At 40.9% G+C, this 17,169-nt stretch overlaps 1 protein-coding gene across 3 annotated transcripts in view; it reads right to left on the bottom strand.

Moving 5' to 3' along the window:
* Positions 1-365: 365 nt before the first annotated feature.
* PCNX1 (pecanex 1) overlaps positions 366-17,169 on the bottom strand; it is a 79,898-nt gene continuing 63,094 nt past the window's right edge. For all 3 annotated transcript variants that reach the window (XM_081185810.1, XM_081185809.1, XM_081185808.1), the window contains 12 exons: positions 16,765-16,823; positions 15,823-16,038; positions 15,147-15,400; positions 13,981-14,211; positions 13,589-13,689; positions 12,209-12,359; positions 10,928-11,158; positions 10,179-10,453; positions 8,875-9,083; positions 6,848-7,287; positions 5,871-6,011; positions 366-4,865 (listed from right to left, as the gene is read on the bottom strand). In XM_081185810.1, the coding sequence (XP_081041936.1) occupies positions 4,725-4,865; positions 5,871-6,011; positions 6,848-7,287; positions 8,875-9,083; positions 10,179-10,453; positions 10,928-11,158; positions 12,209-12,359; positions 13,589-13,689; positions 13,981-14,211; positions 15,147-15,400; positions 15,823-16,038; positions 16,765-16,823 (2,449 nt within the window). In that variant the 3' untranslated portion in view covers positions 366-4,724. The remainder of the gene's footprint in view (positions 4,866-5,870; positions 6,012-6,847; positions 7,288-8,874; positions 9,084-10,178; positions 10,454-10,927; positions 11,159-12,208; positions 12,360-13,588; positions 13,690-13,980; positions 14,212-15,146; positions 15,401-15,822; positions 16,039-16,764; positions 16,824-17,169) is intronic.

A 17,169-nucleotide genomic window follows, 5' to 3' on the forward strand; every position in this document is an offset into this window, starting at 1 on the left:
TTTCACGAATCAAGAGGCAACCCTCAATTTTTTAGATACAGTGGTACCTCAGGTTACATACGCTTCAGGTTACAGACCCCGCTAACCCATAAATAGTACCTCGGGTTAAGAACTTTGCTTCAGGATGAGAACAGAAATCGTGCTCCGGCGGGGCGGCAGCAGCAGGAGGTCCCATTAGCTAAAGTGGTGCTTCAGGTTAAGAACAGTTTCAGGTTAAGAATGGACCTCCAGAACGAATTAAGTACTTAACCTGAGGTACCACTGTATTATGCTTCAGAGGTAAAGTGTGAAAAGTGTGGGTGTGAGAAACCGCATGTGTGAGAAACCAAAAGGTAAAAATGAAAGCAAAACCAAGGACAACAAGAGGAAAAAGACTTTTTTTTATTTCAGTGTTTCTTTCCACTGTCAATACTGTTCTTTTCAATGCATGTTGAAAACAAACCCCCCTCAGCTTTCCCCAGTTTTAAACAGCTACAATATTTACAGGCTGTTTCCAACAGCACACACACGCAGACACACGCACGCACACACACACACGCACACACCAAGTACACATGCCCCTATCCCTGGTAAGATCTCCATATGCTGGTAGATGCAAGGTATATATATATTCCACATCCCGTTTCAAACTCAGTTTACTTGCTTGCTTGCTCTATTTTCTCCCTCCTGCAGTTCATTGTCAGGCTAAGTTTCACAAGGATGCTAACAAGTTTGACCTTCAAGCTATGAGATTCCATCTGTCGAAGTCATAAGCGAGCGACTGTACAGGGCTGTGTGTATACACAGTCAAAAGTCAATGGCAGGGTTTTGTTTTTTTAAAAAAGTATTTGCATTACACCCCCTGAAGCCTTCTGGAGCAGCCATCTTAAAAACAGCCTTTTGAACAAATCTGGGTGAAAACTAGTCAAGGTCTGTAGTTCCCACCAAGGTGTTATGTACCCATCATCATTTTACTAAGGCACGTATTCAATACTGCTATAATTTCTTACACTGTCTAGCATCACAAAGCAAAGGGCATCATGTTTTTAAACACCAAGTAAGGCCAGACAAGTAGAAACCTATATAATAGGTAAAAGAAAATCCCTTAATAAAATTAGGTATATAATACCATGGTGGCTTAACCCCATACCTAATATGAAGTATTTCCATATGCTCTGAAAGGGTCTTCCATTTATACCACTTCATTTAGTTAGTTTTTTTTAAAAGGGCTTTTAACAAGAAGACTGACATGACTGGGTTATTTGATCTCGCAATAATTCATTTCAATGCCTGCTTTCCTAACATTTTGTCCCAAAGCAAAGTTTAAGGGCTTCTTGCCATACCATTCAGAGTGTACATCTGGCCAGTGTTTTTGTACATTTCTGTCACCATCAGCTCCCAAATAACAAGACAGGGAGGTAAAGTCATTACAGAATTGAAATCAGAAATGTGTCAGACGCTCCTCTAAGAGATTTTTTAAAAAGAAAAACAGCAACACTTCTGTTGAAAACTTCCTTGCATTTTCTGGTTTACCAAAAAAAGTCTACAATTCACTACTGCAATATCGGATAAGAGTAGGATTGTGTACTTTAGAAAAAAAATCAAAGCATTTCAAAATGAGGTAAGAAAAGATTTTGCTTTATTTTCCCAGCGCATCAACTGAGAAGTTAAGCATGCTTCTATGTTTAATGATTCCCCCCAGGTCGGGTAGTCGTTATACATTTATAAATATCACCTGTAGAAAAACTAATTTTCACAAACGTTCTAGATATCTATCCTCAGAAGCTAGTCTAAGCACAGAGAAAAATTAATCCAGCAGATTACCAGCTACTTACAATATTGCCAAGTATTGAAAGGCAGAGTTTAGAAAAGTGCTAAAGTTTTTTATTATTATTATTTAAAAATTGCACATTTTGCTGGAAAGGTTATAATCCGTGAAAATGTTGGATTATATTATGCCTCCATATAATGAAGGCTGTGTAGAATTTTACTTTTTGGTCAACAAACCCACCTAATGTAGTGCTCAAAGAGAAAAGCAGATGGGTTTTGGATAGAAATTCCCTATGTATTAAGTGGGTGACCATACATTAAGAACCTAGAAAGCCAGAGCTCTTTCCCAATTAATGGAATATGGGCAACCTAAAAAACCTGAGGGTGAAATTGTAGTCACATACTTTTTTGTGATATTTTCACTGCTAACTGCATGAGATTTCTAGCTAATACTGGCGCAGCTGGAACCACGTTGAGCTAATGACTTGCATACTAGGGACTTGGGTTCAATAACTGAACATACCAAATTACAAAAGGATCTATATATGAACACATCAGAAGCCTTAAAATTACCATATCTTTTAAAAAATTGAATCTTGGATCAAGTGCAACCTGAGTGCAATATTCTAAGTCACAGATTTGTAGGGTACTTGTCACCAGCTGCATGTTAAAAATGGGAAAGCAGAATATTTTTTCTCAGAAAAATCTAGCACAGACAACCTGTCATAATGTACTCAAGTCACTGCCTTAGTCAAACTGACATTTTATTTTAAAAAAAAAACAAAACGCTTTTACTGATGGGTGTAATAGTGTGTGAGATCACTGGGGTTTTTTTTAAATGACTGGTTGTCCATCATTTAACAGTCTGGGGAAACTCAAGATAGGAGTGATAAATGAAATTTAAAAGTGTCAATTGAGAAGGAATACAAGAATGACCTGTCAACATACAGGCTGGTTTCTCTCATGCCTATAAAATGATGAAAATGCCAACACAGCCCGGTGCTAATTTGAAGACATTCAGACACTCGTGTGATAATTAATGAACACAGGCTGTAGCCCAGGCCAGAATAGCAAATTCTTTTCAATAGTTTTCTTACATTCATGTTCTACCTCCTGCTCCCAAAGTTAAGCCTGTGATTTCGCATGCATGAGAAACATGCAGTGAAATTCACATTATTGGGAAATGAAAAACTTTGCTCAATGTGCGCCCTTAATGTGTGATCCTAAGTTTACTAGAAACAACATTGTATTGACACTTTGCATAGTGCAAAGCTCATGTTCATGGCATAGGGCAAGTTGTATTTGGACATTAATACACATTAGGTCACAAGTACTTCAACTCTTTCATTAGGTGTATAATGCTTTTAATTTTACTGCAATTCCTCCCTTGCAAGATCACCCATAAAGCTTTTAAACTGAGGCAATACTTGGAAAGTTCCAGAGAATAAAAAGATGGCTGCTTCTAAAAGCTACAGCTGCAGACTGTGTTGAGTTTCCTATCGAGCCCTGCAGAGTTCCAGATCGCACACAGGAAACAATCCCTACATAACACAATTTTTCATGACTGCTGGGGGCAAGACACAGAATAATAGCACATTAAGAAGCTGCAGCTTCCTCTCCTTGTCCCAATGTTATTTGAGTAAATTGTTTCCCTGAAAACACACACACACTATGGAAAAACAAACAAACAAACCTAAACACAGTAAAACCTAAGATATGCAACATAATTCAATTTCACAGTTATACTCGAAGTACAGTTATTATAGAATATATAATCACTGAAAATAAAATTCAAGTCACAGAAAAGAATGACTAAAGGGAGCTAAAAGGCGAAATGGTACAAATGATGAGACAGTCAGGCTGTGCCTCCTGTATTTTTCCTTGAATTAAAAATAAAAACAACAATGACAACAACCCTCCAGCTGCTTCACCAGACTGAATATAGGAAGAAGTCCAAATGCACATAGAAAACCACTATCCCATTTAGAACACTGGGTCTCATCCAATTTCCCTCGAAAAAGTAAAAATTTATTCCAAAGGATGCCAATAGCATCTTTTAGTTGGCTCTGAGCTGGAAAGCAGCAAAAAGGTAGAGACAGAAGATGCACAGTAGTGTGATTGGGCCCTTCATAACAAGGTGAAATTACTGCACATTTGTGCCCTCCATTGGTTTCACCCGGAGTGGCACCTCTGGCATGCTATTCTGCAATTATTTGTACTCCGCCATATATTGTGAATAGGACAATATGAATGTACTGATGCACAATCTAGTATATTAAGCCAGAAAAATGGATGAATGGCACAGGCCCTACCATCAGTATGAACATGGAGCGGGAGGGGGTTAATCCCAAAGGCAATTTAAATAATGGTATTTGTTTCTTTTTATATATTTATACATACATATATAAATAAATGTTCTGAGCAACCTCAGACCCTTTTTTTTAGTGCATTGCCATAAAAAAAAATTAGTGCAGTTTTCTCACTGAAATGTTTCACTCACAAATAAGAATCTTTTAAGTCTGGTCACTCTTGCCAAGAATAAACCCACCATTCTGCTTTACACTGAACTCAAGATTTATACGCTACTTGATTGTTTTTTTAAAAAAAGAAAAGATGAATGGAATCCACATTACTGTGACAAAACATGGCCATTTTTGGCAAAACGATTAGAAAAGCGAGATGTTCCTATTTTAAAACTGGAAAATGTGGGGTTCTTTTAAAGCACTGTAATGCATAAAATGAAGTATAAAACAGAACATTACCCTTCATGCAAAATGTTTTCCTCAGTAGCTAACTTGAAAAATAAGAATAAAAGCAACGCCCCTTATTTATTTTTGGGCCAGAGATTGACACACAACCACTTTGATTTCAAGTCTTTTTCTATTACTTGAGGCATGAGGAGCATCCTTCTGAGAACCCAACCTCATTTCTAAACCTTGCGGAGGGACAAGAAGCAGCTAAACTGTCCAAGCAGCTCACACTTCAGCCCCAAGTTCCAGGACTCCAGTTTCAATCACAGGAACGTATTTGTCTTCAATCAGGACCAAAAGGATGGTTTTGTCTATGTGAGATCTACTTCCTGGATCTCTGCTGCAAGGCACCCAACGGTGAATCACCTGGAGGAAGGTCAAGCACAGAAAACTTAGATACTACAAACAAGTGCAGCTTTCATCGTTCTGAAAGACTATGGAGACAAGGCAATGACCCAGACTGGAGGATCATCTTTTCCCTAATTGGTGGGGAGACCAAGGTTACGCTTCCATGTCTTGCCCATCAGATGTGTCTGCCCCATCCCAAAGACTGCTCAATATCTATCTGCAGGTATGCTAGTTGAACAGAGGGCGCACTGGTGTCTTTCCTTCTCATAATGGTAGACCAGTAGTTTATAGTGCAACAACCACTAGAAGAGGCATAAAGAACTGAAAGAGGAGAGGTGTGGAAAGGAAAGAAATGCAAACAATCCCATCATCCCATCTCTAAACCGATCTTTTGGGACAAGTGAGCACATTTCAAAGAGACATCCACTCCTGAAAACCTTATCGCTTCCCATTATGTCCCAATTGTGGAGATTACACAATACTGATTTCTCTCTCTCTCCCCCCCCCCCACAGACACAGTCTAATGCTGTTACCATCTAACAACAATATGGAGTATTCCTCAGTACCAGGAAAAATATAAAATGTGGTCAGATCACACACTCGCATTTCACAAAAATCACTTAAAAGTTACCTCCACATTTTGCCTCATAACTTTCTTTCAAGGAGGGCTAGAGCTTACTTCTTTTTTTACCTGAAAGCTCAGAGTCTGGGAAACCTGCCAAGGGACACCAATGAAAGCCTCTGCAGACAATGTGGCACTCATGGGTGTCAGGTTAGCAAGACTGCTGTAACTTATTGCATGCATGAGTTCCATTTTCTATATACTTTTTGAAAGGTATATAATATGGTGATTATGAAAATCACCATATATGTAGCATATCTTACAGCCTGCAAAATTGAGCTTTTCCTAGTGCTCAAAATTATTCTGAAACATGAAGTATACATAGTCCTGTGCTGTATGTTCAATGGGACTGTTAGGATAAATGTTCCAATCCCAAAAATCCACTGCAGAGAGCAACTTACATGGCCTTCCATGCCTTCCTGAGGACTCCAGTCTTTCCAGCTGTTTCTTCCAGCTTTTAACCGTATCGTCTCATCTGGCCACTGCAGTTCCTTTCTTTTGGACAAGTTGATCCCTTCCAATACCTGGCTGGGATCCATTATCTGCAACAGGAAGAGTTTAAAATATTTTGGAATAATCTGTTTAAATGCAAATTAAATTCTCACTTCTGCTACTGGAAAAAGGATATTGTACTGGGACTGTACCACTTCAGTACACAGGGGAGGAGCTGCATAATTTAATATTCCCCCATTGTAAACCCATTTCTCACATCTTCCAAATTTTGTTACCAATACTAGTTAATACTAGGCATGCAAATCTCTTCATTTTATAAGCTTTGGTACGTAGAATAAAACAGGAACACAATCCTAATCTCCTACGCTGTGCCTATAGCACAGGAAGGCCAGCTAGTTGATTTAATGCTTTGAAGGATTTGTGAACTACAGATTGATCAGTTAAGGTTACTAGTCGACATAAGGTATGCGGAAAAGAATGGCAATCATCGTAAGGCAACCTTAAAGCTCAAAAGCTGTGTTGGAAACATATCAAGTCGCTTGCCTCTTTCAAACCTTTGTATCTTTCATGGTCTGGAGCCTGCAGGTATTTGTAAGTAGTAGTATATCATCTCTACAGATACTTTACCATAAGAACCTCAGCTCCATTCTCTAGAGTATTGCATTACACAAGAGGTCAAAAACTAACGTACCACTCACTTGCTAGTGATGAGTGCTGATTCTAAAGATTGTAAAGAAGACTGGGAATCAGATTTATGCTATTACGTATTTATATTCTGCTGGAAGCCGCACAGAGTGGCTGGGGGAACCTAACCAGATATGTGGAGTATAAATAATAAAATTAATAACAACAACAACAACAACAACAACAACAATAATAATAATAATAAATATTATTATTATTACTACTACTCAAGTTGATTTACCTGAATTCTATATCTAACATCCTCCCTTTTGGTCTGTGTCTGGTTGACAGGGCTCACATGTGTGCCTGGCTGTGCATCAGTAACGTTACTCATTCCCTCTGTCCCTAGAAATCCAACGAGGGCATGCTGCTTGCAGGCAGGGATACTTTGGCTGGAGCTGCTTGAGGAAGGTAGGCCATGTTGCATGTTGGCAACACCTGTCTGGCTTGGGGGGTCCATTTGGTTCACCATGGACAGACGCGACTGGATGGACGATGGAAGATTGCGAAGGGAGATCTGGCTGGTGGAGGAGCGTCGGCAAGGCACAAAGCCAGTAGTGGACGTGCGCAGGGATGAATGACGACTGCTGTAGCAATAGGACGACTGGCTGGCAACTGAGGCACGAGCAGGAGAGTGTCTGACAAGGCTGGACTGCACAGAATGAGCACTATGACTGGTGCCTAATAAGGAAATAAAGGACCATGAGAGCAAAGGGTAAGTGGAAGTCTTTGATATCTTAACAGCTTTATTTTAAGCCTTTAATATACCCGTTCTTTCTTGATCTAAAATTGATCAGCAAATTAGAAAAGCTCCACAAGGTTTCAATACTTGTCAAATAAGTCAAATCCATAATCTGTCCAGTGCCTTCTGGAAGTACAACTTTTATTCATACACAAGTGTAAAACATACCTGATAAATGATAAATACAATCTACTTTCTACATGATTCAAAATGAACTGTTACATTTCTCTTGTCTTCGTTCAGTTGCCTTGTCTAAGCTGCTTTACCATGTCATCAGCTATTTCTGCACAGTGGCACATTAGCTGAACTGGGCAATGCTTTTCCATACCACCACAGATTTGGGCTCTGTTTGAGACATAACGCTGTCAAAACTGCCTAGCCCATGTGCTGAGCTGCTGCATACACAGAGCTCATAGTGGGTGGTTAAAGCAACCATGTGGAGGAATTTAAAATGCCCTTGTTCTGGCAGGCATAATCATAGAATCATAGAATCATAGAGTTGGAAGAGACCACAAGGGCCATCGAGTCCAACCCCCTGCCAAGCAGGAAACACCATCAGAGCACTCCTGACATATGGTTGTCAAGCCTCTGCTTAAAGACCTCCAAAGGAGGAGACTCCACCACACTCCTTGGCAGCAAATTCCACTGTCGAACAGCTCTTACTGTCAGGAAGTTCTTCCTAACGTTTAGGTGGAATCTTCTTTCTTGTAGTTTGGATCCATTGCTCCGTGTCCGCTTCTCTGGAGCAGCAGAAAACAACCTTTCTCCCTCCTCTATGTGACATCCTTTTATATATTTGAACATGGCTATCATATCACCCCTTAACCTCCTCTTCTCCAGGCTAAACATGCCCAGCTCCCTTAGCCGTTCCTCATAAGGCATCGTTTCCAGGCCTTTGACCATTTTGGTTGCCCTCCTCTGGACACGTTCCAGTTTGTCAGTGTCCTTCTTGAATTGTGGTGCCCAGAACTGGACACAGTACTCCAGGTGAGGTCTGACCAGAGCAGAATACAGTGGCACTATTACTTCCCTTGATCTAGATGCTATACTCCTATTGATGCAGCCCAGAATTGCATTGGCTTTTTTAGCTGCCGCGTCACACTGTTGGCTCATGTCAAGTTTATGGTCAACCAAGACTCCTAGATCCTTTTCACATGTACTGCTCTCAAGCCAGGTGTCACCCATCTTGTATTTGTGCCTCTCATTTTTTTTGCCCAAGTGCAATACTTTACAATACGTTACATGTGTAACAGCCTCAAGTCCTTCACTGGGCAAATGCTGGATAAGATGGAGGGGTTTTTTTGCCTACCCATTCCTTCACCATCAAGCTGCTATTTGAGGTTTGGCGCAGGAAATTAAACCGTTTTCTGATACGCCTGTCAATAATTGGTTATAAAACTTCAGGATTTTCTGTATGCTGATCCTTATGGAGAATGTGTCTGTATCTCTCTCCGCTGCTTCCTTCCACAGCATGACAAAAGCGCTAAGGCGCTTAAATGTAGACTCGTGCCCTGGCTCAGCTTTACCTAGAGTGGCAGGGTGAGGCGTAACAGGAGGATGCAGTCCTGTTCCAGGGGCTTGTCCAACTGTGATGTTTCCTCCTCCTCCTTGAGATACGCTGCTTTGAGAGTCATTGGCAGTTGCACTGTTACTTGTGCAGGACGCTGCTCCTCCAGCATCTGAGTCTTCGATGTTCCCCCCACTGTTGCATCCAGCACCACAGCCTTTTCTTAACCTGAACACAATGGAAACACAGCAGGGAAAAAATGAGACTAGAGAAACTAGACACCAGTTTCTGATGCAACCCTGCTCAGAAAGACCCATTCCTGCTGGAATTTCTCATTAAATTTGTCCTTCATCATGTTTTCCTGCCCCAACCCAGTATTAGCTGCTGCTTTAAGGGCAGAGAGATGATAACATTGGGAAACACATAATAAAGGGGTGGGGGAGAACTCTGACATGAAAATACTATTCTACCTCGAGTAAATGCAGAAAACGTTTTGAAATATATTTGGCAAATAGTGCGTGACAATTTGCAACAGTGAGCATCAATGTGGCGTTAGAAGAGAAGAAGAGTTTGGATTTGATATCCCGCCTTTCACTCCCCTTCAGGAGTCTCAAAGCGGCTAACAATCTCCTTTCCCTTCCTCCCCCACAACAAACACTCTGTGAGGTGAGTGGGGCTGAGAGACTTCAAAGAAGTGTGACTGGCCCAAGGTCACCCAGCAGCTGCATGTGGAGGAGCGGAGACGCGAACCCGGTTCCCCAGATTACGTGACTACCGCTCTTAACCACTACACCACACTGGCTCACACTGGCGTTATATATTTATCTAGTGAAAGCAGAATCTCGCACAGCTGTGCAAGCGCCTTGTTTCTGTTTTATTTGTGATGAACTGTATGGATTTCAAGGAGTTTACTCGTGCAGTTGTAGGTAAGCAGCCTCCAGGGCCTCTACAGCTCCCCAGCCAGGCTTTTGAAAAATGTATTTTACATAGAAAACAGGTGCCATGCTCAGTTAACTCTCGCAGCAGGTTAGTGATACAACGGAGATCAGATTTCTGGGCATAATCTATTCACATTGCGTTTTCTAATGACTTAGCAGTGTAAATCTAAAATTCAAATTATATAAGATGCCTGGAATCAGCTTTATACATTTTGAACTGTACAATTCCCCTGTAATGCGGTAGGAATCATACCCTGCGTTTGCTACATAAAAGGAAGCTATGGAGCTCCAAAACTTTTTGTTATGTAAGCTATGTACTGAGACTGTTTCAACAGAACGTACTGATTCTAGTGAATGCTCTCTGGAGAGCTCTTGAACCACTCACCTATGCCATGTAGAGACTATGAAGTTCCTGATGTTTCCCAAACTGATGGCACCCCCGAGAATCTCTTTGAGCTGCTCATTGCTATCCGAGTAAGATATAGTCAGAGGGGACACATAAATGGGATATCCAATTGGCTGATCACAAGATGAGTTTATCATGTTTCTTAAAGCTTGCTTTGCATTCTGGATGCTCCCTCTTTCTGGGTTCCGATTGCGCAAGAAAACCAGCTCTTGCTGCTGCCCAGCCCAAAGACCACGAACACACTCCTTATTGACCTACAGGAGCACAGAAATAGGGGGAAATGTCACTGGGGAAAGTAAAAAATAGTGGCAAGCACACAGCACACAAAGACAGGGGGGAAATTCATTCAGTCTACGTCTTTAAGTCAACTGGCCTATTTCACTCCTCGCAGACAAATACACATGATTATTCATCAGAATTCACACTTTTCCAAAGTTTGGAACACAGTTCTTGGCTCCGTACATTTACTGTTATTTGTCAAAATGTAACGATCTACCTTGAAATAGTATGACTCTTTTGGATTAGTGGTTTTGTTTTTTAAAATGGTATTACTTATTTGTTGCAACTTGCCCTGGGCACTTAGAGTGAAGGGCAGGCAAGAGTCAGATAAATACACAAATCCAGCTTTTAAAAGTAAGTAAAACACCAGCCTCGCCATATTTGGGAAAGCTCGCACATTTGATGCAACTCATGAATTTTTATTTTTTTTGGTGAGTCAAGCAACTTACTTTAATGACTCTGAAGATTAGAAAGCGCTTGTTCAACATGATTATTTTGTATTCATTGGTGCCATCATCCATTACATGGCGAAGGGCAAGCAGTGAAGGAGAATTGGAAAGGACAGCACTTCTCCAAGCAGGGTCCCCTTCATGAGCTATGACCAGATTTTGTTCATGGGATGTGATGGCTTCATAGAGAACAGCAGGATCATCATATTCATCTGGAGATGTGAAATGATCCTAAACAGAGGAGTGAAAGGATTGTTCAGTAGGTTCTTCACTGTGAAAAGAGCAGCATTTCATTTTAAAGAACCCTAAAATTATGCCAGGACGCAGGTGGCGCTGTGGTCTAAACCACTGAGCCTAGGGCTTGACGATCAGAAGGTTGGTGGTTCAAATCCCCGTGATGGGGTGAGCTCTCGTTCCTCTGTCCCAGCTCCTGCCAACCTAGCAGTTTGAAAGCATGTGAAAGTGCAAGTAGATAAATAGGTACCGCTCCAGCGGGAAGGTAAACGGCGTTTCTGTGTGCTGCTCTGGTTTCACCATAAGCGGTTTAGTCATGCTGGCCACATGACCCAGAAAAACTGTCTGCGGACAAACATCAGCTCCCTCGGCCAGTAAAGCGAGATGAGCGCCGCAACTCCAGGGTCGTTTGCAACTTAACTGTCAGGGGTCCTTTACCTTTACCTTTTACCTAAAATTATGTTCCGCTTAACAACTAGGATCTCACTAACCCTAAAAAGTGTTTATGGTGTCATCCATACACATTAAAAACATAATTCTTAAAAGAGTTAATTTATCAAATATTTTGGAGACTGCTACCAAGATTGTAATATGACTACTTAAGGATTCTACAAAAATATTTATTTTTAAGTTACTTGCAAAAAGCAGCCAGTTCAGTCAAAGCAAGATTTTTCAAAGGTAGGCTTTTTGGGGGAGGGGGAAAAAGGCACCCAAGACTGTAAATGAGTAAGTTCACCTCTATAAACTGGGAGGGGGGGTTGAACTTTCAAAAGAAAATTGTGTAAATGAATTAAGGATGCTCCACCCCAAAGTGTAGCAATAAGCAAATTATTACTGTCCTTCATTGGTAGACCCAATTTTACATTATGTATTTCCTTGCATATTACTAAAAACAGATAATTTCCATTTGCCCCTCAAACTGTACCTTTATAACTGTCAAGTCTCCATACTATAGCCATGCAACAGAGCACTTGAACACAGCTTGAATAAGACAACCCACGCCCCTTTTAACTCTGATGCATCCATGCGCAAGCAGTCCTTATATACCTGATGAAGTTTTAATGACATGCGTATTCCTGGGACGACTACTTTCCTCAGCAACTCCATGTCTGCAAAGATCCATTCATCTCGAATCGATGAGATACGAAAATCCCCTTTGAACAATGCATGGAGCCCATAAAGGAAGGATTCCAAATTACTGTTCAGTTTGGAAAAGAAACCCCAAATGTTAAAGCAGGCATTCAACATTCCATGTGAGCAGAAAAGTGTCGAAAAGAATTTGTTAACACTTCCAATTCCATACTCACAACTGCCAATGCAGATTAGAACCGCCATTACATACAAACATAAACAGGGAAGTAGAAAACTGCCAACAATCACTTATAAATTCTGCCCTAACTATATATGAAGGGGAATGTTGAAGTGCCCAAGGAGCAAAACATTTCCAAGTACCCTTGCAGACAGCAGCTTAAATCATTCTGGCTGATGACGCCAAAAGCCGCAGTTTTACTTGGGAGCTTTTACTATACTTCAGTCCCTAATTTGTTGAAAAACAAACAGCAATTTCACACCAAACTTTACCGTGATTTGACCATCCCATAATATTTCACCTCCCTCAATTGTTGTTTTTCTTAGACTTATCCTGTTCTTAATGTCAGGTGGAATCTGGGACTCCTGGTGCCTCGCCTTCCCATCCCTGGAGGTTTGTTAGGCACTATGATTGTGTTTCTCATTTTCACAACAAATCAGCAACATAAAGCCGGATTATTTAATACTGTACTGTCATTAATTTTAAGCAGGTGGAGCTTTCCACTGGAAAACAGGTCTCTTGAAACCGTCTATATGAGACCTTGCCTCAGCTATGCTGGGCGCACAGAGGAAATACATTTTCTGTATAACGCTAGGCTTGCCATCCCTGTTAAATACACTGCAATAATCATTAGTCATTTCTTACTTTCTCCTGCAGGCAATTGTCAGCTACTCAGATCTTGAGGCCTGTCTCATACAAGCATTGTGAAGTATATGCTCATTCGAAGGTCCCAGGGCAGAGTACAGCAATTTAAAGATACAGGGAAGAATTCAACATTGCGCTCCTCTGATCATTCCATCAGTGCAAAGATTTCAGCTTGCCAAACCTAATGGCCCCCTCTCCTTCCCACTTGTGCTGTTCTGGGGGTTCTCCTGAACTCCCCAAATCAATTTCAAAGCTGGGGGGGGGGTGTGTGAGGGGAGGGGAGTGGGGAAAGGCCCACTGCACAAGCAGAAAACCTTTATGGGACTTGCTAAGTGAATCCTGCCCACAATATGAAAAGCAGTTTTAAAAAAAGGTATTTAGGGCAAAGGATAGAAGCATATGTGCAAATTACATGATTTAAATGACCCGAACTTTCTCTTCTGTAAAATTCTAGAGTAAGAGATTTACATTACCTAGACATATGATGTGAAGCAGTCCCCAGAGCTCTTCGGCCAAGAACACACAGTCCATAGCAAAGAGTCACCAGGGAAGAATCTTTATCTGCATTCAATGGCTTCAAGTAAAGGAAAAAGTGAAAGGCTTAGGGAAAACAGAAGTAACCACCAGAGGAAATATTGCTATTATGTCTTACATCAACCTTGGCCTGAAACAATATCAGCTCATGAACATTTTTCTCCACTTCATGCTCCAACATGGCTCTTTATTCTTTCCTTTCCTTACATTGCTTCAATGAAAAATCACTTCCTTGTGTGCTTTTAACTTTTAATATGAACTTTAGTTGGGATTTAAATACTAACAGACTAATATATCTTCCAGGATCCCTGAATAATTAAAAGATGCTTACCTTTTCTCTCCGAGAACAGCAGTATTCTATCCAGTTGAGATAAATGACACAGAAACTCTCTCTGGAGACCCCTGCTAGGCGGTGGTCATAATCCTCATCAATATTAGGAGTAAATGTAGGATCCACATCAACATAGTTTTGGTCTGCACATTGCTGCAAACCTTCCTGCATTGTTTCATTTGATAACCATTCCTCTAGCTTGGGGGAGGATGTTACATAATAGATGATACCCTGTAAAGACAAAAGGTTAAAGGCATGTAGACTTGACCACAATTCGTTATGGTGATTTGTATACATCCTTTGAAAAAATGATGAAAGGAAATAAAGACATGCTGTAAAGTGGCCAAAGCTACCAAACTGGTGTGTCCATTGCATGACTAGAGCAGGTGAAGAAAGAAGCACTTCTGCCAACCATATAGCAGGAGAAGAATGTGAGCCTGAGGCTTCACTCGTTCCTTCTAGCTCATTCATGTAGCGCTAAACCACGGTTTAGTGTTACATGTGACCCCTCCATGGGGGGTTTTTGGAGGTGCGCCGAGCCCTGACGGTCACCCCCAAAGCTCTATTTGCCGGAACCTTGTAGCCCCTTAAGCGGACGACATGGAGCTCGCAGCCATAGCCTCTGCGGCGAACCGGAAGTCCTCAAGCATCTCTAAAATCCTGATCTCCCCCCTGCCTCCGGTGTCATATAATTCTTATTATTCAAAAGGTGAACTCTTAATTCACATGGAGGAAGTCTAAAAGGCCATTCACTGTTAATAACTCATTCTCAAATTGCCAGCCCTTAAAAATCAAATTGCCCCCCTGTGGGGCATGTGCCCCATGTTGGAAACCACGGGGTTAGAGTGTTAGGAGACCAGGATTCAAATCCCCACTCAGCCATGAAGCTCACTGAGTGACCTTGGGCCAGTCATAATCTCTCAGCTTAGCCTACCTCACAGAGCTCTTGTGAAGATAAAATGGGGAGAACTATGTATGCCACCTTGAGTTCTTTGCAGGAAAGGTGGGATATACATACGGTAATAAAATAAAAATAAATATGGGAAGAAGTAGATGGTTTGACTGCTTTCGCCTACAGATCACCTGCTTTTTGCGTAGTGCTCAATTACTAACGATCACACTTTCTGCTCTCAATAGCAAACGTGAGGTCTAGGATTTGTATTCACCTTGACATAGTACGTGGTGAGTATCTTTCTAAGATCAAAGACTTGAAGCATGGATGCAGCACTGTTGTCTGTGATACTGTAGCCCTCCAGGACATACTTGGTTACCAGAACCTCCCAGGCTAGCCAGCGTTGGCCAAAAGCAGCATTGAAAGAGAGCATGTGAGGGATGTGACCAGGTTCACAGCAGCAAAACCCTTCATCTTCTTCCACACCCTCAGTGATGGCTTCTACTTCCCGTTGCTGGCAGTAAGTGCCTGAAATGACGAAAAAGGAACTACAACAGCTGTGCAGAGTAACGGCAACAAAGCAGTAACTGCAACAGCTGTACAAAGTAGGCCAGAAATTATTATAGGCATATCACACATGGGTCACAGCTCAGATTCGCAACCACGATGCTACAGCCCAGTAGAAAGAAGCGAGAAATTGCTACATTTGCCTGATAATGACAAAGATCTAATCAGCTTCTTTTTCAAGAATTTATGAATGTCAAGTTTTAAATTGTCCAATATATCATTGTTTACACTAAGCTTGGAAGAGGAAGCTTGTTTACAACTGCTGCCTTTACCAAACATTCACATATTTAAAATGGCTATCAAACCAAATGCCCAGTCTTAAGTAACTAGCTTGCAACACAGTTTCAAGGAGATTGGTGGAACTTTCATTTAGTTAGTTTTACCTCTAAATTCAAGCCCCCTCAGCTGGAAGGTGACCAATCCATTGCCTATCTCTATAAGGTGTACTAGTGCATTGAGGTAGTCAGAAGCAAGGATAAAGCAGTCCCCGGTACTATAGTTCCCCCATCGCCCAAGGAGCAAGTCTCCACACAAGCTGTGCTGAAGGGATCGAGTTAAGTGTTCGTAGAAGATTGAATTCAAGTTATTGTCGTCTGAACCTATATGGAAGGAAAAATCCAGATCTCATTAAGTCTAAACTAAACTTTTTGATTCATATCTACAGTTCTTTGGCAAACAACATTTTGAAAGATCTGTCCTTTATTGATAACAGAGAACAAACTATTTTTTGTTAATTTAAACACACTTTCAAAAAGTATTACTACAAACATATGTGTATTTATTAGGGGCATGCATGAGATTTAGACAAATACCAAGCCCAATTTGGCTGCTTTGGAAGGTTACCACAGGGCTTGTTTGAGCCCGGACTAGCAGGAGCAGGTTTCTGGTTTGATTAAGGATTACCTGGATTTCAAACTGATGGAATATGCCAAAATGGCGAAACTAATTAGAGATAAAGACAATAGAGACTTTTTAAAAGACTGGGAATCATTTATGTTGTATCTACAGAAACAATGTAAAGAAATGGACTCACTAGCAGGGTTTGAGTAAACACTTACAATCAACAAAACAAATAGAGAAACTACAAAGATGATGTTAAAACAATAAGAGTATAACAACATTTAACTTAAAGAATTTAATATTAAGATACAATAAAGCAAGCAGGAGAAGCCAATATTTAAAAAACCAGAAGAGGAAGTTGAGGGAAGTTGTGGGGAGGAGTGGGAATTTTGGGAATTGTATTTGTTTTTTGTTATCTGATATGATGTTATTATGATAAAAATGTAAAATTCAATAAAAAATATTTTTTTTAAAAAAAGGACTACCTGGATTTCGATCAAGCTGCGAAGCCAGTCTTGTGTTTGAGTGGTCCACTCGTTTTGTGCTGAAGAAAGTGACAAAATATTAAGTTATTACAAAATGTACCATGGCAAGTCTTCATGGGTTCTCTACCACCATATGCCTTCTTCCCCCAAGAAAAATGAAATAAAAGGTCCATGCCAAAATAAAACACCCTCTTGCATTTTCCCAGCTGGTGATTCTCTCTCAACTCCCTGAGGTTCTGTCTGTTGAAAGATGAATTGTTTACAAAAATAAGCCAGCGTAACCTGGTTTGTCACCCCTGCTAAGAAAATGCAACTAAATGCTAACTGCTGCTATTTCCAGTCCTCCATTCTTTTTTCTGTCTGTCTCTCTTCCAAGACTAAGACCAGAGGCACAGCACTCCACTG

Source organism: Podarcis bocagei (assembly GCF_964188305.1).
Source record: "Podarcis bocagei genome assembly, chromosome: 1".
NCBI lineage: Eukaryota > Metazoa > Chordata > Lepidosauria > Squamata > Lacertidae > Podarcis > Podarcis bocagei.